This window comes from Myotis daubentonii, chromosome 9 (assembly GCF_963259705.1).
Source record: "Myotis daubentonii chromosome 9, mMyoDau2.1, whole genome shotgun sequence".
NCBI classification, from domain to species: Eukaryota; Metazoa; Chordata; class Mammalia; order Chiroptera; family Vespertilionidae; genus Myotis; species Myotis daubentonii.
Window position 1 is genome coordinate 57614044 of NC_081848.1, and position 20693 is coordinate 57634736.

At 42.0% G+C, this 20693-nt stretch overlaps 1 protein-coding gene across 3 annotated transcripts; it reads left to right on the top strand.

Moving 5' to 3' along the window:
• The first annotated feature begins 3698 nt into the window (after positions 1-3698).
• HTATIP2 (HIV-1 Tat interactive protein 2) lies at positions 3699-19812 on the top strand. 3 transcript variants are annotated; one of them, XM_059709139.1, is made up of 6 exons: positions 3699-3818; positions 4332-4527; positions 6232-6339; positions 14625-14762; positions 17752-17813; positions 18604-19812. In XM_059709139.1, exons 2-6 carry the CDS (start codon positions 4333-4335, stop codon positions 18827-18829), a joined length of 729 nt encoding a protein of 242 aa, XP_059565122.1. In that variant the 5' UTR covers positions 3699-3818; position 4332; the 3' UTR covers positions 18830-19812. The 3 variants fall into 3 exon arrangements, with proteins under 3 accessions (XP_059565122.1, XP_059565124.1, XP_059565123.1); XM_059709141.1 differs by having other exon boundaries at positions 3733-3818; positions 4271-4527; XM_059709140.1 differs by lacking the exon at positions 3699-3818 and adding an exon at positions 3828-4033.
• Positions 19813-20693: the final 881 nt, after the last annotated feature.

Genomic DNA, 20693 nt, shown 5'->3' on the forward strand with positions numbered 1-20693 from the left:
CAGTACTTGTGTCAGGAATTCTAAAAAGTTCTGTCACCTGGGTTTCCCCAGTCCCACTAGGCTGTAATGAATCTTATCAGTTTGAATTTCCTTCCACTTCTGTTCCTAGAAACTCAGACAACTTATAAAACGCACTTAGGGGTTTTGGGGAAGTATGTGTCACGTGTGTAATCTGGCAAAACTGCTCTCGTTGATCTCTCTCTCTCTCTCTCTCTCTCTCTCTCTCTCTCTCTCTCTCTCTCTCCAAGACTCTGAATTCCTTGAGAAATTAAAGCAGCAGGTTCTCTGGGAAGAAGAAAACGTAAGCATTCACTTTTCTTTTACTTAAAAGGGCCCTTGTTCTTCAATCTCTTGCAGAGCTTTCTGCTTGTTCACAAGAAATGGCCCGTTAGCTTCCCAGTTCTCCCTGTGCACTATAGGGCTCTTTCACATGGCCACTGGGCAGGAACAGAGGCTCAGGATGTGAAAGCAAGTGTCAGATCCCACGCTGGCTTGAGTCAGGTGTCCTGCCCCGGCCGCTGGACAAACAGGCTCAGGTGTTTCAGATTCTTAGTTAGACTTAAGCTGGAATCTGCTCTATGTTTCCATGAAACTGAGTGATTAGTGATAATATTAAAATTATTAACAGTAGTGGCTGACTTTCATTTCACACTCAGTAGGAACTAAAGACATTGCTGAGTGCTTTACATGCAGGACTTTGCTTAATTTTTACAAGTTTCCTAAGAAGTCAGTAATGTTATAATCCTCACTTTATAGGTAAGGAAACGGAGGTTTAAAGAGGTGACATGCTTTGAGAGACACGACAGCTTTGAGAGAATCTGTTTGGTGTAGTTCTCTGAGCCAGAAGACTGTCGTTCCAGTGCTGATTCTACCACTTTCTAACTGGGTGACTTTTGGTGAGCTGCTTAACCTCTCTGTGCCTCAGTTTCCTTATCAGTAATAAAAATAATTCCTGCTTCATAAGGAAGTTGCAGGCGTTAAACAACCGAATCCTTACAAAGTGATTGATGGTACTAAGGGTTATGTAAGTGCTTCTAAAACAGAAAGAAGAGAAGCTCAGGATGCGGCAGGTCACTATACAGTTTCCCTGAGGCGAAGACCATGTTTATTCTCCTTATGAATATTATCAGGAAATGGACCCTAATAACATGTCCTGCATTGGTGAATTTCTCCTGTGTGCGGCAGAAGCACCTGAAGAGCTTTAAAAACCACTGATTCTGATTCAGTAGGACCAGGGCAAGGCCCCGTCATCTTTATTTTTCTAAAGCTTCAAGAGATGCCCATGGGGAGCCAGATTTGTAATCACTGCCATAGTACTTACATACCTACAAGATAATATTTCCATAACAAGATATTTATTCCATGCTTACTACATACTAGATCTGAGTGCTTTCATGTAGATCATCTCATTTAACCCTCCAACAAAAACGTCATGATTTAGGTAATAATTATCAGTCATACTTTACAGATGGGAAAACCAAGGAACAGAAAGTTTAAGGAACTTGCTCAAAGTCACTTACTTAGCTAGCTGGTGACCGAGTGAGGATTTTAAACCAGGTGGACTGGTGCCATGGCCTATATACTTAACTACCAACCTATATGGCCTTCACATTTGGTATTTAATTTGAGCTGTACCATAAATCTGTGCAGTATGCTGGTGTTGCCATTATCCCCAATGTATAGATGAGGAGACTAAAATTAAAAACTTGACCAAATGTACAGTAGTCAATGTAGCAGCTGGGGCTTACACCTGGGTCTTATCATTTGAAGTTCTATGCTCTTCCCATATTGTTGCAGAGAACTGCAAGTAACCAAGTATGACAGTTATTTTATGAGGTCTCTCATATGCATTACCTCTTCCTCTCTCCTGCTTTGGCCCATGCCTTCATCCTGTAGGGTACTCTGACAAAAGCTTCAACCAAAAGCCTTCTTCTATTTTTACCTGCTCTCTGCATACTACTTCTAGCTCCCTCTCCACCCACTAAATCACTAAATGTAGCTCATCAAGCGACCCTTTTGTTTAGAATTTGATTAACATTTGTATTATTTGTCATCTGTAGTAGGTTGAATAGTGCCCCCCCCTAATTTTATATATATATTCCTAACCTCAAGAACTTATGAATGTAACCTTGTGTGGGAAAAGGTTTTTTTTTTTATGTAATTAAGCTAAGGATCTTCAGATTAGATCATGCTGAATTATATGGGCAGGGCCTAAATCCAATGACAAGTATTCTTTTTTTAGTTTGTTATAGATGTGTTTTTAAAAAAATATATTTTATTGATTTTTTACAGAGAGGAAGGGAGAAGGATAGAGAGTTAGAAACATCGATGAGAGAGAAACATCGACCAGCTGCCTCCTATACACCTCCTACTTGGGATGAGCCCGCAACCAAGATACATGCCCTTGACCGGAATCAAACCTGGGACCTTTCAGTCCTCAGGCTGACGCTCTATCCACTGAGCCAAACTGGTTAGGGCATGCATGACTAGTATCCTTATAAGAGAAAGGAGAAAAGACACAGACACACAGCAGAGAAGACCATTTGAAGACAGAGGCAGAGATTGGAGTCTTGCAGCCACAACCAGGGAACACCTGGAGCCTCCAGAAGCTGAAAGAAGCGAAAAATTCTCTCCTAAGCCTCCAGAGGGAGCATGGCCCTCCGACACCTTGATTTCAGACTTCTGGCCTCCAGACCTGTGAGAGAAGGAGTTTCCGTTGTTGTAAGCTGCCTAGTTTGTAGTAATTTGTTATGGCAGCCCAAGGACACCATTTCTACACCTCTTCTTGACTTCAGAGATCATGCCATGTGTGGCTTCCCTGCTCATCCGGCCCTCTGTCTTGAATAAACCCTCTGCCCTACCTGGTGCTCCTTCACTGTCTTCTGCATGGGACCCTCATGTCCTTTATGTACCTCCCCTCACGTTGGAAAGAAGACATGCCACCTTAGCAGACTTCCGCTCAGCAGGGAACTGTCCTCTGAGGTGGCACAATACAGGAAAGATGAGCTCTGAAGGACAGGGGTGTGCTGTGGGCAGGGCACTTTGCCCATGAGTTATTGGCCATGTTTTCTCCTTCCTTTATTTTGTAAAACCCTTTGCTATGTTGTCTCCATTAAAGAATATGCCTGAGACTTAACGAGTCATACCACATCCTTGAGCATCATTTGTCAAGTAAGGATGTTTGACAAGGTGACCCCTTCCTCTCCTTCTAGGTCTCATATATAAGGTATAGACTATAGAGAAATTTTTTCATGCAAAGGAATTTTTTGAGCACCTATTAAGTGCTAAACACTGTCCCAAGAGCTAGGGTTACAGCAATGAGATAGATGTGGTGTCTTACCTCCCAGAGCAAGGTTTTTCCAGGCTGATGATTACTGTGGTCCCAAAGGGGAGAGGTGAGGAGCGTGTGAATGCAGAGGAATAGTGACACCCGAGAAAGGCAAGGAATAGCTTTGTTTTATGCTTCTTTGGGGTGGTTGGGTGGGAAGGTTTACATTTTGACATGGGTGAATTTGAGATGAAAATGCCCAATGCCCAACTGAAATTACAGGTTTTAGAAAGGGACCAGAGAAAGTCAAGTCTATTGGCTGAGACCTCAAATATAGGTAAGGTCAGCCCAGGGGGTGAAGAAGAACGCAGGGGAGCGGGTCCTGGACGTGTCAGGGCCTCATCCCTTGCCCCTGTGCAGCGCACATGCTCTCACGCCCATTCGACCAGCATCCAGGCTGCAGTGAGAACTTTGTATTTTCCCCCAAGTCCCGCCCTTGTAGGCGGGGCGAGGGCGCCACGCAGCGGAGTCACCAGGAAGAAGAAGCCGGGTAGGCTTGGGCGTGGCCGCCGCCGACCCCCACGGCGGATCTGGGAGGGGCGCCCACAGTCTGGGGCGAGGGGACGCGGAACCCCTGGGAAGGAGGGATGCCCGGATGCAACTGCCAACAGCGCTGAGCGCGGGGGCAGTGGCTGCGGTTGCGGCGCTGGTGGCCGCTCTGCTCCTGCTACGATGCCAAGACGCGGGGCCAGGGGCCGGCTCCAGGTAACCCACTGCTCTGGGGACGGAGCTCGGCCCCGCACCCTTTTGCGGAGGAAGGAGGGATCCGAACCTGGGGTAACAAGGGGGAACGGGGCCGCTTGGTGCCAGCAGTTTGTGGGCCCTTCCGAGCGGTGGGTTGGCACCCCGCCCTGCAGGTGACTCAGCACTTTCCCCGGGGCCCAGGCTGCGGGGAATAATACTATCTTCCTCCAGAACGAACACACATTCCTTGTTCCCCAGGGTGAGCCAGACCATCTCTTACACACCCTAAGATCCGCACCTGTTGATGTTATTTCTGTAGCATGGCTGCGACAGAGGCGCTGCCCAAGCTTCGGGAAGACTTCCGGATGCAGAATAAATCCGTCTTTATTTTGGGCGCCACCGGGGAAACAGGCAAAGTGCTCTTAAAGGAATTGCTGGAGCAGCGCCTGTTTTCCAGGGTCACAGTCATTGGCCGGAGGAAGCTGACCTTTGATGAGGAAGCTTATAAAAATGTGGTGGGTATTTGAGACTCAAAATGCACCCGCAGGGATTCAGCTTTGTGGACAGAATTTCGTGTTTAATTTAAGGTTGAACATTGCCCGTCAGTGGTGGGCGCTGCAAGAGGTGATCGAAATGTGGCCAAGGTCGGTCTGTGAGAGCCCAGTTACTGGAAGCTGGAGGCCTGGGTTGTAAGTTCAGGCGGGCCTCCCCTCACTGTGTAACCTTGGGCAAAGTCCTCGCAGTCTAAGGCAAGGCCTAGATTGCAATGGGAGCTGGGGAGACAGAACAGCATTGCTTTCAGCGTCATTCAATCTGAGTTCTAGAGACAGTCCACTTTGCTTGTTTTGTCTCCCTGTTCACTCCACACTAACCTTGTCAGTGAATCAGGAAATGCTTTGCACAGCAGAAACAGTCTCTGGCATTGAAAGTAGGGTTCACATATAAGAATTTGCCCAGCCTGACTTCCCAGGGCTGCAGTGTTGTGTCTGTAAGTGAAATATTCCTTCCTCTCACGATCACTTACACTTTCATGGTTAACCAAACAACACACCAGACTTGAGTGTGGTGTAAACACCCTAAATATTTGAAGTCTGAGCTTCGCAGAGAGTCCTGAGTTATTTGTGAAACTCAGTAAATTATAGTGTAATCCTGAGACCCCCCTAATAAAAGAACTTGGTCCCACAGGTTTCACAGGTGGAACATTTTGGATAACAAATGGCCTCACAAATAAATGTTCTTGACTCCTGCAAGTCCAAGTTGAGGTCATTTTGCATATGTCTTTGGTCCCTCAGGACTTTTCTGTTTAAAATGGACATCTTTGCAGGCAGTAACATGTAGCCTTCCTAGTCTGGCTTCATGGGGTGTGCCCGATACTTCTGGTAATTAGAGACTGAAATCGAGTCTGTGCTTAAATTGTCTAGTTTTGGTGGCGCATCTTTTGGTCAGGCACTTAATGCAAACATTTTCCTTCAGCGCTGTGTACAGTGCCAGGAAGATCCTTTTGAAAGAGGCGATGGTAGGGAAGGAAAGCATTTGAGTTCCAATTTGATGGATGAAAACTTCTCAAACTTTCTCTTTTAAGTTTCACAACAAACTTAGGTTAGATGGTGGTGCTTAAGTTTTAGTGAACATGAGAATTTCTAAGAGTGCTAGTTAAAAAAGAGCAGTTTCTGACTCAGAAGTATTGGTGTGAGACCTAAGAATATGCCCTTTTATCAAGCCACCCACTGGCTGATTTTATTGCAGGTGGTTCATGGATTGGGCTGAAGGAAAGATTATAATTTGCATTTTACTCCTGAAAAACTGAGGCATATGATAAAAATAAATTGGCCAAAATTACATGTTTAGGAAGTAGCAGGCCCAAGACTCCAATGTAGGTATTTGAGGTTCCAAACACCATCCTTAACCCACATTATACCTCATTGCATTGGTATCCCTCTTGGTAATATGCAGACAGGTGTCTTATTTTTCCAAAGAGAAAATTATAATTGAACCTGACTTTAGAGATCTGGATCACCCCTAGTCCAATTATGTGTACCAGGGCTGTATGAGTGCATTGTTAATTTGAAATTCAGATTAATTGGTGGGAGAAAATGAGCTTGCAAAATTTGATGTTAAGTGGTCAGACTCTTTACTAATGCTCTGTAATTTATTCTTTAAATGTAGAGGGCTATTTAAAAAAATGACATCAAATTCTATTCAGCTGTGTTCTTGTCTAGAATCAAAAAGTGGTGGACTTTGAAAAGCTGGACGACTATGCTTCTGCCTTCCAAGGTCATGATGTTGGATTCTGTTGCCTGGGTACCACCAGAAAAAAAGCCGGGGCGGTAAGGAAGAAATATATCCGTGTCCCTGTTCATTGGCCAGTACTGTCAAAGATTCCTTTCTGACTTACTCTTTTTTCTTTACATTTGCAGTGCTTAATTGTAAATAAGCTCTTATCATTGAAAATTTCATATGCTGCCCTCGCCTTTGCTGTACTTTGAATAGCAGTGATAAGTTCATCTTTCTTTCAAAGTAATCCTTGAGTTCGGGCCTGTGTGCGTATTTACATCATCTTGCAAATATTGCTGTCACTACATCCCCTGGCTAAACCCGTTATAGCAGAATAAAAGTAACGAGCTCATGCTACTAGCAGTAAGCTTTTTTAATTTTTCTTTATAAATATTTTAAACTTAAAGCATTCTCTCTCACTTGAGTGATTTTCTTCAACCTGTTTTTGTGCCAAGCTTTAAACTCCTGGGATAGGACATCAGAACAGAGGCACGATGCAGCTAGCCTCCAGTGATGACTCAGCCCCAGCAATGATTCAACCCCAGCGGTGATTCAGCCTTAACTGACGCAGAACTGTTCCTGCACATTTTATTTTATTTTTAATGGTGCTCTAAATTACATTGCCCTTATCTAGAAGTCATAGTTTACTACATAGTTAGAAGTCATAGCTTACTGCGTAGATCTTGGGCAAGTGTTAATACATCTTACTTATACTTTGTCCCTCTCGCAGAATTTAGTTGCTGGAGCTAAACATGTCCATTAAATATGCATGACCACAGTGCTGCCATGGGGCTTATTGTGGGTTTATAAACAGGTCCATGAAATCAGAATCATTAGGAGAACACATGTTTAAGAACTATTGGTAGCAGCACAATTTACCATAGCTAAGATTTACCATAGCCTAAGTGCTCATCAGTAGATGAGTGGATTAAAAAACGGTGGTACATCTACACAATGGAATACTATGCTGTGGTAAAAAAGAAGGAATTCTTACCATTTGCAACAGCATGGATGGAACTGGAGAGCATTATGCTAAGTGAAATAAGCCAGTCAGAGAAAGATAAATATCATATGATCTCACTCATTTGTAGAATATAATGAACAACATAAACTGATGAACAAAAATAGATCTAGAGACAGAGAAGCATCGATTAGACCATCAAACCTCAGAGGGAAGGCAGGAGAGGGTGAGGTTAAGGGAGAGAGATCAACCAAAGGACTTGTATGCATGCAAATAAGCCTAACCAATGGACACAGACACCAGGGGGCTGAGAGCATGAGGGGGGGCAATAAAGGGATAAGGACACATATGTAATACCTTAATCAATAAAGAAAAAAATAAAGATAAAGAACTATTGGTGTATAACAACTAAGAGTTAGTCTCAGTTGTATTTCTCTGGGCCTCCTGGTGATCTAAAGAATAATTCCATGTATGCTTTCAGTAGGGATCTGTTTCCAAATCTTCTGCAGTTCTACCATGTCCACTTTGGAAGACAGCTGGGTTCTGAGCTCTGTGCTGAAAAGTGTCCCAGGATTTGGCACATTCTCTCTCCTAGAAAGGGTCATGTTCCTGCTTGTTGGCTTGTGCAGTCTTCATTGTCCCAGGGACACTCACAAGCGGTGTGTCCTCTAAAAGCATTCAAAAAGTTTTGTTCTGTCTGAATTGCCAACCTGATTTTGGTGGTGACTCAGCAAAAAATAATAGAAAACAAAACACTGCATTAGGCAATAGAGCAGCTGATTTTCATGACATAAGGGAAATCACATAGGGAAAGAAGAAATTGCGTTATTGCATCCAAATTGTGTAATGCAATTTTAATCAGAGGCATTGGGTGTCTTTCCTATTTAGAACATTTTTTTAGATGGATTTGGTTTCCCACTTCTCAGGCTGCTCAATATCTTTTCTTTTCCAAAATCTGTTTGAAAAGACAAACATAATGAATAAGTAAGCAGGAGAAAGACTACTAAGGCAAAGATGGTCTCAGAAATGAGTTAGGGCTAAATGGTTTAAGGTAATAGTGACCAAAAGTAAGCTGCCAATTTTTAATCCAAGGGTTTGTAAACTAGATACTGTGGGCCAAATACAGCCCTTGTTTTGTACAGCCCCGATCTGAGAATGTTTTTATACTTTTAAATGATTAAAAAATTCAAAAGAGGAATAATATGTTGTGGCACCTGAAAATATAAGAAATTCAAATTTCAGTATCCATAAAGTTTTATTGGAACATAGCTATTCTCTTTACTTTATTATCTATGGCTGCTTTTGCACCATGGTGTCAGAGCCATGTAATTGCAACAGAAGCCTGCAAATCTGAAAATATTTACCATTCCATCTTTTACAGGAAAAGATTGCCCACCCCTATTGTAATTTCTACTGTTTTACTTGATGTCTAGGAGGGGACATGTGAAATGACAAGGTCCTAGGTGGTTTGAGGGACCCAGATCATAGGCTCTGGATACTAGGTAGCTGTGGGACCTCAGGTGTGTGCTTAGCTCCTGTGGACCGCTGCCTCCTTGTCTGTACTGAGAGTCAGGTGACCACTAGAGCCCGTTTGGCCTGCAGAATTCTTTGATCTTTATAACACAGAGAAAAGAAATTCCCAACTGGGAAAATCCTGTGAGAGTATAGAGATTTACTCATGAATCCTCAGTACCTGTTTGGCTTTATTTTTCTACCCAGAGCTCTTCCTCTAACCAAGATCTTGATTCCACCACTGCACATCATATACAGAGGTGCCCTCCAGGATACAAACAGCTGGGGTGTCAGATGATAGCATTTGTTGTTCATCAGCATCTCTGTTTTCTAGTCTGATCGATAGGGTTGGAGTAAAGGGGAAAGGATCTGAAGCAAAAATATGGCTAAATGGGACCCTTTACAGAACGATAGATCTGCCCTTCTTGGAAAAGGATCCCCCTGACCTTGAGTCATTTTGGCATGCTTGCTGGTTTCATCAGTCAATGCTGAAATACTCTGTTTTAGGGAGAGTTGTTCTTAAGCCAGTCTTCCCAGTTTTCAGGCGTTGGTAAAGAAGACTAAAAGAAATACTTAGTAGCTTTGGATTTTAATAAGATTTGAATAAATAGTAATTGGAGAGTTTGTCTCCCTTGATGTTTGTGGAGCCTATGAAGATACCTCTGATGAGGCATTTTACATTGTGTTTATTCTTTCAAGTGGGTACTGGGAAAGGAAATGTAGAGTGGGAACATATTTGACCAATTCCTTTTTCGAGAAGGAACTCTGATTTCTAGCTTAGAGTGGCCTACACTTACTTTGGAATCATAAAGACACAGTAGCATAATGGACTTCATGCTCTCAGAAGAGACGTCTTTTCTCCTGCCCTATGGTTAGGGAAACTAAATACAGTTTTTCCAGAAATTGTGTTTCTGGGATATGGAGTAGCTTGTTTTAGTTTGTTTTTCTTTCTTTCTTTTATTTTCTTCTTTTTTTTTTCGCCGTTAGAGAATAAGAAAAGGTGTTAGTAAGATTTTAAAGATGGCTCCTTTCTATCTATCAATGGAATCTTCCTCACTCCAAAGAAATTGATGTGTGCGGATGTCTCTGAGTCAGTTGGCAGGATCCACATTTACGTTTGGTTTCTAAGTCCTTGAAAGCCATTGACCCTGTTGCTTTTGAATTTCATTCACCAGCTAAAAAGGCTCGCATCAGGGTGGGGGAAGTGAAATTCAAAATTTGTGGGCCTGGAAAAATGCGTATTTATAATCAGCTTGAGGGCTCAGAGGATTTGTGAAATCGGTTTGGATTAACAGCCATTGGTTGCTAATAAAACAATATTTAGCTTTGTCCGGAGAACAGCGATGGAGAAAGGTATGGGCACCTTGTCAAGCGGGCCCATTGAGCAGGGATGATGGGTTAAGCGTGGGGGTCTCCGAAGCAGCGTGGGTGCTCCTCCTTCAAGGAGCGGCTGTCAGTTGTGAGTGAGGCCGGTGAAAGGAAGGACGCCAGAGTCTGATGGCTGGGGTGGTATTGATGTGCGTGAGCTGACTAATCAGATTGAAAAAGTCCCATGGTATTTATGTCACTTTAATTTTCATCAAACAATTGGAGCCGACAGCACTCTATTAAGGAGAGGTTGATCCAGAACTAAAGCCAAATAAATTAGGGTCTCAATTTAATCAAATTATCCCTTTACTGGCTGTGGATTAAGTGAGAGAGACAGCGTCGGTCTAGAGACTGGTGATTGGCTGAATCTTTCCCTTCTTTTTAAAGAAGCTGATGAAAGAAAAGCATTTTAACAGAGACAACTATAATGCACCTTCCAAGAAATAGTGATAAAACCACAGCCACAACAAAAAGAAACTTATTTCACCAGTCAACTATGTCATTTTACTATGAACAACGAACCTGTTATTAAAATCAGAGTTCTGGTGAATTACAGTGAGGGGAAGAAATAGACCCGGAAGAGAAAGTGAGTGTTTTAGAATTTTTCTATGTAGTTTTGGACTGTTTTTCTTGGCACACTATCAGCACATGTAAAATCTCATTTCGGAGGATGGCTCGGAGGAGAATCACATCCCTCTCTCAGGATGTGCTGAGAATTAAAATTGGGTTGCTTCACACTGATTTAAGAAAGCAATAACGTACGTTCAAATCAGTATGTAGGACAGGTCATCAAGTCAAGGTAGAATGTCCAAGTATAGATACTAAAAGAGATGGTGTTCATTCATTAGCTAAGACTTAAGTTTATGTTCCCTAACGTAAGGCAGAAAAATGAGGCTGTTGTGCTGGGAACAATGAGAAAGGAGGACAAGAGAGGCTTTGGGGGTGATAGTAATGTTCTATTTCTTTTCTTTAAATATATATTATTTATTTTTAGGTAGAGGAAAGGAGAGGGAGAGAGAGATAGAAACATTGATGAGAGAGAAATATCCCATCAACATTAATCAGCTGCCTTCTGCACGCCCCTTGCTGGGGATCGAGCCCACAACCCAAGCATGTGCCCTGACTAGAAATCGAAGTAGAGAGAGACCTCTTGGGGCATGGTATATGCTCAACTGCTGAGCCACACCAGCCGGGCTCTATTTCTTGATTTTCGGAGCTGGTTACAGAGTAATGTTCAGTTTATGAAAATTCATCAAGCTCTATACTTACAATATGTTTACTTTTCTTTTATGGTTTACTTCAGTACAAAGTTAAAAATGTTTGCTTGGCGCTATTGTTTTCAAATTGAATTCTGTATTAGTTTCCTTCCTTTTTTTTCAGTTTTTTTTTTTAATTTCAAGAAAAAGGATCTTAAATATAATAATGTTACATGCAGTAAACCTTAATATTTCAAGAAAAACGATCTTAAATATAATAATGTTACATGCAATAAACATTAGTATCTCAAAAAACAATTTTAAATATGATAATGTTACATGCAATAAACATTAATATTTCAAGAATAAAAGGATTTTAAGTATAATAATGTTACCAAAACTGTACTAACATAGTATGATATCACAAAAGTTCTAGGAAATATTAAAAATCTGCAAATAACAGGATTGCTTCTATTATATTCTAGAATATTTTTTTTCTCCCTCTGGCTCTATTTTTGTTCATCAGTTTATGTTGTTCATTATATTTCACAAATGAGTGAGATCATATGACATTTATCTTTCTCTGACTGGCTTATTTTGCTTAGCAAAATGCTCTCCAGTTTCATCCATGCTGCTGCAAATGGTAAGAGTTCCTTCTGCAGTGTAGTATTCCATTGTGTAGATGTACCACAGTTTTCTAATCCACTCATCTGCTGATGGGCACTTAGGCTGTTTCCAAATCTTAGCTATGGTGAATTGTGCTGCTATGAACATAGGGGTGCATATATCCTTTCTGATTGGTATTTCTGATTTCTTGGGATATATTCCTAGAAGTGGGATCAGTGGGCCAAATGGGAGTTCCATTTTTAATTTTTTGAGAATAATTTCCTTCCTTTTTCTAAAAAGAATCTTTATTGTTGAGAGTATTACAGATGCTCCCCTTCCTCCCCTCCCCCATTGCTTTCCTCCACCCAGTTCCTGCCCTGCCCCAGGTATTAGTTTTCCACAGCTGCTGTAACAAATTACCTCAAATTTAGTGGCTTAAAACAATGTAAATGTATTGTCTTACAGTTCTGTAAGTTAGAAGTCTGGCATGAACTTAGCTGAGATAAAATGAAGGTGTTGAGAGGGCTCTAGAGGAGAATCCGTTTCTTTACCTTTACCAGTTTCTCTCGGCCACCCACATTCCTTGGTTCATGGTCCCCTCTTTCCATCTTTAAGGCCAGCTGTGGGGGATCAAGTGCTTCTCACATTGAATAACTCAAACCCCTTCTGCTTTCCTTTTCTACTTCTAAGGACTCTTGTTATTGCATTGGGCCCAGTTGGATAATACGGGATAATCTTAATTTTAGGCCAGCTGATTGATTAGTAACCTTAATTCTACCTGTAATCTCAATTTCCCCTTTTAGTCTTAAATTTTTTTTTCAGTTACAGTTGACATACAATATTATGTTAGTTTGAGGTATACACCATAGTGATTAGACATTTACATAACTTATGAAGTGATTACTTTGATATGTCTAGCACCCATCTGACATCATACAATGTTTAATGCTATTGAATACATTCTCTATGCTATACTTTACATCCCATGACTGTTTTTATATCTGGCAACTAGTATGTGTTAATCCCTTCAACTTTTTCACCCATCCCTCCCCCATCCCCTCTCTCCATTTTCGCAGTCATCTGTATCTTGCTGTGGAAACTAGCATACTCACAGGTGTGGGGATTAGGGCTCAGACATCTCGGATGGGCCACTGGTCTGCCTACTGAAAGCATGAATTAGTCATTTTTGTTCTCTGGAGATAGTGTGGGAGAAGAAGGCACATGGGTATAGTAGAGAGCACTGCTCAGGGAGTCCACAATTTGCACTCCGCTCTCAGCTATCTCACTTATTAGCCGGCAGTTCATCAGCCACTGAGCCTTGTTTTCACAGCTCTATAAAGGGGGGGTTGGGGGGGGGCAGTGGGATGTGATGTTTCCTCAGGTGGTGTTTCTAACATCTCCATATGAAATAAAATGTTTAGGATCAGCCCTAGCTGGTTTGGCTCCATGGATAGAGCATCAGCCTGCAAACTGAAGGGTCCGGGGTTCAATTCCGGTCAAGACACATGCCCAGGTTGTGGGCTCGATCCCCAGTAGGGGGTGTGCAGAAGGCAGCTAATCAATGATTCCCTCTCATCATTCATGTTTTTATCTCTCTCTCCTCCCTTCCTCTCCAAAAACAATAAAAATATATTTTAAAAAATCACTGGGGCAGCAGTCAGCCTTCAGATTTACAATCCTTATGACATAAAACCTCATTTACATAATTGTGGGTACCTTTGGAGTTCCGATTCAGGAGACTTTAGACTTCTCATCAGCTGTCTGAGTTTGAGGATGCCAGATTTTGGGTGATCCCAGGAAGCGTTACTACATCGAATTTCCTTGTCTGGGGACAGGCACGTGTCCTTGTGAGGCCCTGGAAATGAGTCTTATATTCTATTGTTTGCACCATTCTCTCCCCTCCTCCTTTTATTGCTTCTTAGTTCTTTTCTAATTGGGTTTACCTTTTCTCCACTTTCAAGTATTTTTGGAGCACCTACCATGATGCTGGGCATGTACTGATGCTGAGATGCGAATTAAGAAGAAAGACCCAACCATTACCCTCATTGGACTGAGTCTAGACTGGGATTTCCAAACATTCTTGATTATGCACCTGTTAGTAAAAAAAAAAAAAAAAAAATGGAGGATGCACTGTTTACTAATATGTAAAACATACACAAAGTTGGAAATTAAATAGACTGTTCTCATAGTGGCTGGGCAGTGTTCTCAGCCCTGCTTTGAGACCCTACCATGTCAGAGTTGACACAGAATAGAGACAACAGAGAGGACTGTAAAGGTGTAAAATTGTTAAAAGACAAAGAACTGTGTGACTAAAAACAGTCTTGCAACCTGATATCATTGTTACTTTTGCTCCTTGATGATTTGTTTGGTGTCTGTGTTTCAATGCCATTTTGTTTGTTTTTTAATTTTTATTTAAATTTTTGAAACAAGAAAAACAACAGTTCACCCACGGGCTTTGGTTTTTCATTGCGGCCTGGCCTTGCTGCTAAAGCTGGTAGTCTATCCTGAGGATCACACTTGGAGCCTTTCCCAAGGGCTAAGACCAACATTCATGCTTTGCTTAGATGCATTTTATTTAGATCCTATCACCCCTCTCCCCCCATCAGACCTCCTAGCCTGCCACCCAGGCTGAGTAGTAATCTTTAAGATGACCTCACAGCTTTTTGGAAATAACTTATTTCTGTTCCCCCCTCAGGAGGGATTTGTTCGTGTTGATCGAGATTATGTCTTGAAATCTGCAGAGCTGGCAAAAGCTGGAGGGTGCAAACATTTCAACCTGCTGTCCTCTAAAGGAGCTGACAAGTCGAGCAATTTTTTATATCTGCAAGTTAAGGTTTGTGTGTGTTTCTCTCTTATATATCCTTTGGAGAACCCTAGATAATTGGCAGTGCTAAATAATAGAGAATGCTAAATATTACAAAAATGCCCTAATTGCATTAGATTACACATTTTTATAGGTACAGGGACTGTTGTTTGCAGGGATATATTTAGTAAACAGAGTGATTGGAAGGACCCAGTAATCCTGAAATGAGATATAGCAGCTCTGATCTTGAATGATCAGCATGGAATCTTAACGTTAGAAGAGACTTCGAGGCAGTGATTCTTAAACTTTTCCAAAGTAGATGATATTTTATTGGTATGGTTTTTGTCCTCAAGGAATTTGTAATATGCTTGTTTTGGAGGATCCTTAAGTTTGGTAATTCGCTAGAAGGTCTCACAGGACTCAGAATATAGTCATACTCCCAGCTCTGACTTCTTACAATGAAAGGCTATAAAGCAAAGCCAGTAAAGGGAAGAAGTGCATGGAGTGAAGTCTGGAGCAAACTAGGCACAAGCTTCCAAGAGTGCTCTCCCAGTGGAGTTGCATGTGCTTAATTTCTCCAGCCGTGAGTATGGTCTTCCAGAGAAATTCACCTGGGCTCAGGAGTCCAGGGTTTTCATGGGGGTCAGTCCCGTAGGCACCCTCAGCTTAGACACAATTACAGACTTCCAGAAGGAAAGCAAGTGTTCTGCACAAACCACATTGTTTGTACAAATAGTGTAAGCACAGTAAACTACCCATATCAATTTCAGCGGTTCTCAACCTGTGGGTCGCGACCCCTTTGGTGGTCGAACGACCCTTTCACAGGGGTCGCCTAAGACCATCCTGCATATCAGATATTTACATCACGATTCATAACAGTAGCAACATTGCAGTTATGAAGTAGCAATGAAAATAATTTTATGGTTGGGTCACCACAGGAGGAACTGTATTTAAAGGGCCAGAAGGTTGAGAACCACTCAATTAGGTAATGATGGGACCATTCCTGAAATCCAAGTTCCCAAGCCAAAGGCCAACCTTGCAAGCAAGCTTTTCTGAGATAGCAGCCTCAGCCTGCTGGGTTAACGCTTAAGCACCCTGCTAGCAGAGACAAAGCACATCTTTGTAAAAAGCTAAGTGAGAAACGTGTCCACATAAAAACTTCTATCTGAATGTTCATAGAAGCGTTATTCCTAAGAGCCAGAAGCAACCCAAATACCCATTAACTGATGACTGGATGGATCAAATGTGGTATATACATACAAAATGTATTATTCAACTACGAAAGGGAATGATATATGCCACAACATGGGTGAAACCTGAAAACATTATGCTAAATGAGGGAGGGCAGTCACAAAAGGACACAATATGTATGATTCCATTTATAGGAAATGTCCAGAATAGGCAAATCTATAAAGACAAAGATTAGTGGTTGGCTAAGGCTCAGAGGGAAGGGTGGGACTGAGTGCTTTTGGTACTGGGTTTCTTTTTGGGGTAATAAAATGTTCTAAGATAGCAGGTGAAGGGGGCAAAACTTTGTGAATATACTAGAAAACAGTTAGTTAGTTAGTTAGTTAGTTAGTCCTCATCTGAGGATATTTTTCCATTGATTTTTCGAGAGAGTGGAAGTTGGGGGAGAGACAGACAGAGAGCATTGATGTGAGAGAGACCCATTGATTGGTTGCCTCCAGCATGCACCCTGACCAGGGCCGGGGATCAAGCCTGCAACTAAGGTACATGCCCTTGACCAGAATTGAACCCAGGACCCTTCAGTCCATGGGCCTACTGTATATGGACCTAGCCAAACCATCTATGGCATAGAAAACATATATATTTTTAAAAAGCTACCTAAGATTGCCCTGGTTGGTGTGGCTCAGGTAGTTGAGCATCATCCTACGCACTGAAAGGTTGCCAGTTCAATTCCCACTCAGGGCACATGCCTAGGTTTCGGGTTCAATCCCTGGTAGGGGTGCGTGTGGGAGGCAACCAATTGGTGTTTCTCACATCAATGTTTCTCTCGCTCTCCCTTCCTCTCTCTCTAAAATCAGTAAAAACGTATTTTTTTTTAAAAAAGAAAATATTTAAGCATAAGACCATCAAAGATGAAACATTTAAAAAAAGGCTACCTAAGATTATGGGATGTGACAGGCTAAGTGCCAAATGAATGGTATGAACAGGCCAAGAAGGGGAGGAGAGCATGCTGCTTAATTCATCAGTCCTTTAGATGTACCTGTTACTGAGCTCCTCAGACATTTTTGTTCATGGAGATGCCTGGCATGAAAATTCATGGTTTGTTTAACAAATTTTATTTAAAGCCTTACGTAGATGTAATTTCACTGTCTCTAACCCCACCTTTCTTGGTGGGGTTTGTTAGGAAATGAATAATATAGAGGGGGTCTGTGGATCTGCTGACCCGCTGGAATTACCTGGAAACCAAAAAAGGTTTATGTCTGCAAGCCTGTAACATTAATTCCGGACTAATGGGAGGTTATTCTTTACGGTTGAACTCCTAACATGTGACGTATTCTCTCTGGATCTGTTAGTGTCAGTCAAATGAGAAGCTAGGTGACTATGCAGACGTTCACTCATTCAGTGCATTTTCTTTTTTAAAAACTACTGCATGTCAAGATTAAATGATCTCTTCCTTAACTTCCCAGACTCTCTGGAAAGTTAAGGATAAATCTGGATAAGGGTATTTACAAGTATAGTGGACCCTTGAACAAGGTGGGACTTAGGAGTGCTGACCTCACATGTAGTAAAAAATCCATGTATAACTACAGTTGGCCCCTCACATATGTGGATTTCCTTGAAGCCTTGCAGTGAGTTTGAACTGTGGGAGTCTATTGAGAAAAACCGCCCACGCTGTTTAAATCCATGTTGTTTAAGGGTCAGTTCTACTGAGACCCACAGAAGCAGATTATCTTCAAAACCCAGTTACTCTCTCTCAAGCATTATCGTAAGTTGGTTTTGATTAAATACTAAAGCTATGTTTTGTTTTTTTGTGGTGTGTTTTTTTAAACAGGGAGAAGTGGAAGATAGGGTGGAAGAATTAAAATTTGATCGTTACTCCATATTTAGGCCTGGGTGAGTATTCACGCTACCTAAGAACACACCACTGCTGGCTATTCCCTGGAAGGGAGTTTTCATTTGAAGAGGCTGACAACTAAGACACCTAAGACATGAAAGAAGTTGTCTAGGGTGGATTATTCTCTGAAGAGCCCACCTTTTGTCTTTGAAGGAAAGGGTGGGACAGTTGGTGGTGCCAGGTTCAGAATAGTGTGGCATTTCCTGAGTGGCTTTTGCTGCCTTCTTTTTAAAAATCCTTTCCATGCACCAAGTTAAACCTTTTACCCACTGTGTTAGTCTGTTCAGGCTGCCATAACAGAATAACACCATAGACTGGGTGGCTTAAACAATAGAAATTCATTTTCTTGCAATTCCGAAGACTAGAAGTCCAAGATCGAGGTGTCATCAGGGTTAGTGTCTGGTGAGGTCTGTCTTCCTGGCTTGTAGATAGGCTCCTGTGTGTCCTCGCATGATCTTTCCTCTGTGTGGGCATGGAGAGAGAGAGAGAGAGAGAGAGAGAGAGACAGACAGAGAGAGAGAGAGAGACAGAGAGAGACAGAGAGAGACAGAGAGAGACAGAGAGAGAGACAGAGAGATCTAATATCTCTTCCACTTCTGTAAGGACACCAGTCCTATCAGATTAGGATCCCACCTTAATTACCTCCCTAAAGGCACTGTCTTCATGTGCAGTCACATTGGGGGTTGGGGCTTCAACATGAATTTGGGGGAGACACAGCTTAGTCCATCACACTCTCTGGTCTGAATGCAGTTTACCATCTTTCCCTCTGCTTTTTTGTTTTCTCTTTAGAGTTCTGTTATGTGACAGGCAAGAATCTCGCCCAGGTGAATGGTTGGTTAGGAAATTTTTTGGCTCCTTACCAGAATCTTGGGCCAGTGGGCATTCTGTACCAGTGGTGACTGTGGTTCGAGCGATGCTGAACAACGCAGTGACACCAAGTGACAAGAAGAAGGAACTGCTGGAGAACAAGGCCATCCACGACCTGGGGAATGCCAATGGCTCTCTTAAGCCATGATCACACCTGAGAAATGCTTTTTGGGTCAAACTCAGCACCCATCACCTAATCGCTAATTTAAAGGTCTAAAAAAAAAGCATGCTTTAACTGGGGTTTCACTACTTTCAGCCATCCGGGTCCAATTAAAAAATGATGGTGCTCTGCCACAGCAGTTGGGAACCTGGTTGTTGGCCCTTGAACAACATGAGTTTGAACTGAGCAGTTCCATTTATATGGGGATTTTTTTTCAATAAATACTGCAAGTGTATTTTCTATTCCTTATGCTTTATTAACATTTTCTTTTCTCTAGCTTTTTTTTTTTTTTTTTTTGGTGGGGAAATCAAGTTCTAGCTCATTTTATTGCAAGAATACAGTATATAATACGTATAACATATAAAACATGTATTATTGTGCTGTTTATGTTGTTGGGAAGTCTTCTGGTCAACGGTACGCTATTAGTACAGTTGGCCCTCTACATCTGCAGATTTCCAACCTCAGATCGAAAATATTGTTTCCAATCCACAGTTGCTTGAATCTGTGGGTGTCAAACCTGTGGCTACGAAGGGCAGAGTGTAAAGTTTGGGGGGGTCAAAAGTTATATGTGGATTTTCAACTGCACCAGGGTAGCACCCCTAACCCACATGTGGTTCAAGGGTCAACTCTACAGCACCCAGGGAGCTTTTCAAACATGGGGCTTCACAGGCCCTGTCTGACTCAGACCTTCTGAATCCAATATTTTGGGGGGATGGGCACAGGAATCTGTTGTTTTGTGTGAGTTTCCCCTGGTGAATCTGATGCCGCTGGTGCGGAGGCCAGCTCTGAAGTGCTTGTCTGCAGAGTGACGGCAGCAGTGCAGACCTTAATGTAGCATGCAGATGAGTTCTGCTCTAAAATTGTTGACATTGGGGTCTCCAAGATACTCAGTGCTGACTGCATATAATTGTGTCAGTGAACATTGTGCCTTACTACTTCTTTAGAATATATAATAAAATTTATTATACAACTGAGCTTTTATAATTCCTAATTAAATAGAGGAATAAAAATAAATGGACAAATCCTGGGTGCCTCTTAGATTGTTAGGAAATGCCCAAGTATCAGTGGTAATATGCAGTATTTTGGCCAATGGGATGATATAATAGCAGCTAATATTTATCAAGTGCTTGCTAAGTGTCAGCCTTTACACATGCTCTCTGTCTGTCCTTGAACCCTCCAAACAATCCTTGCAATGGTTATAGGTGGTACTTGCTGTTAGTGAACAAAAGTTCACTGCCCACAGCACACAGAAGCCAAAATATGGCACAGGCTTTTCTTTAAGAAAAGGAAGGAGCTTCATTCGCAAGTCAGCTGGAAGAAGACAGGAGGCAAGGCTCAAATCTGTCTCATCCCGGACTCTGGGTGGGTTTTAAGGAGGAGCAGTTAAGGGTTCACAGGTGTTGCTGGTGAGTGGTGTTTCCCAAGTATTACTCGTAAATGGTGTATTCCAGGTCTAAACTTTGGTTCCGGGTCTTGTTAGAAACAGGATAGGACCAGGCTCTGTGGTTACACTGTCATCCTCATATCCTAGATGGAGGAAACTGAGACTCACTGTCATTAAGTGCCTTGCCCAAGGGGCCACAGCCAAAGACCTGAAGCTAGAAAATGGCAGAGCCAGCATTCTAACCCAAGTCAGCCTGATCCCAGGATGTGTATTTTTAACCACTCTGTAAGAGCATCCACTATTTGTATAATTCCAGAAAGCTGCAGTGAACTTTTGCTGGATGAGTACGTGCTGTGTGTGAATTAAATAAAAATATTTGGGTTTCTCCCTATAATGATTAACCACAAAATGTTCACATAGCAGTGAAAGTACTTCTCAAAGTGCTGCAACTTAAAAACTACGGAAAAG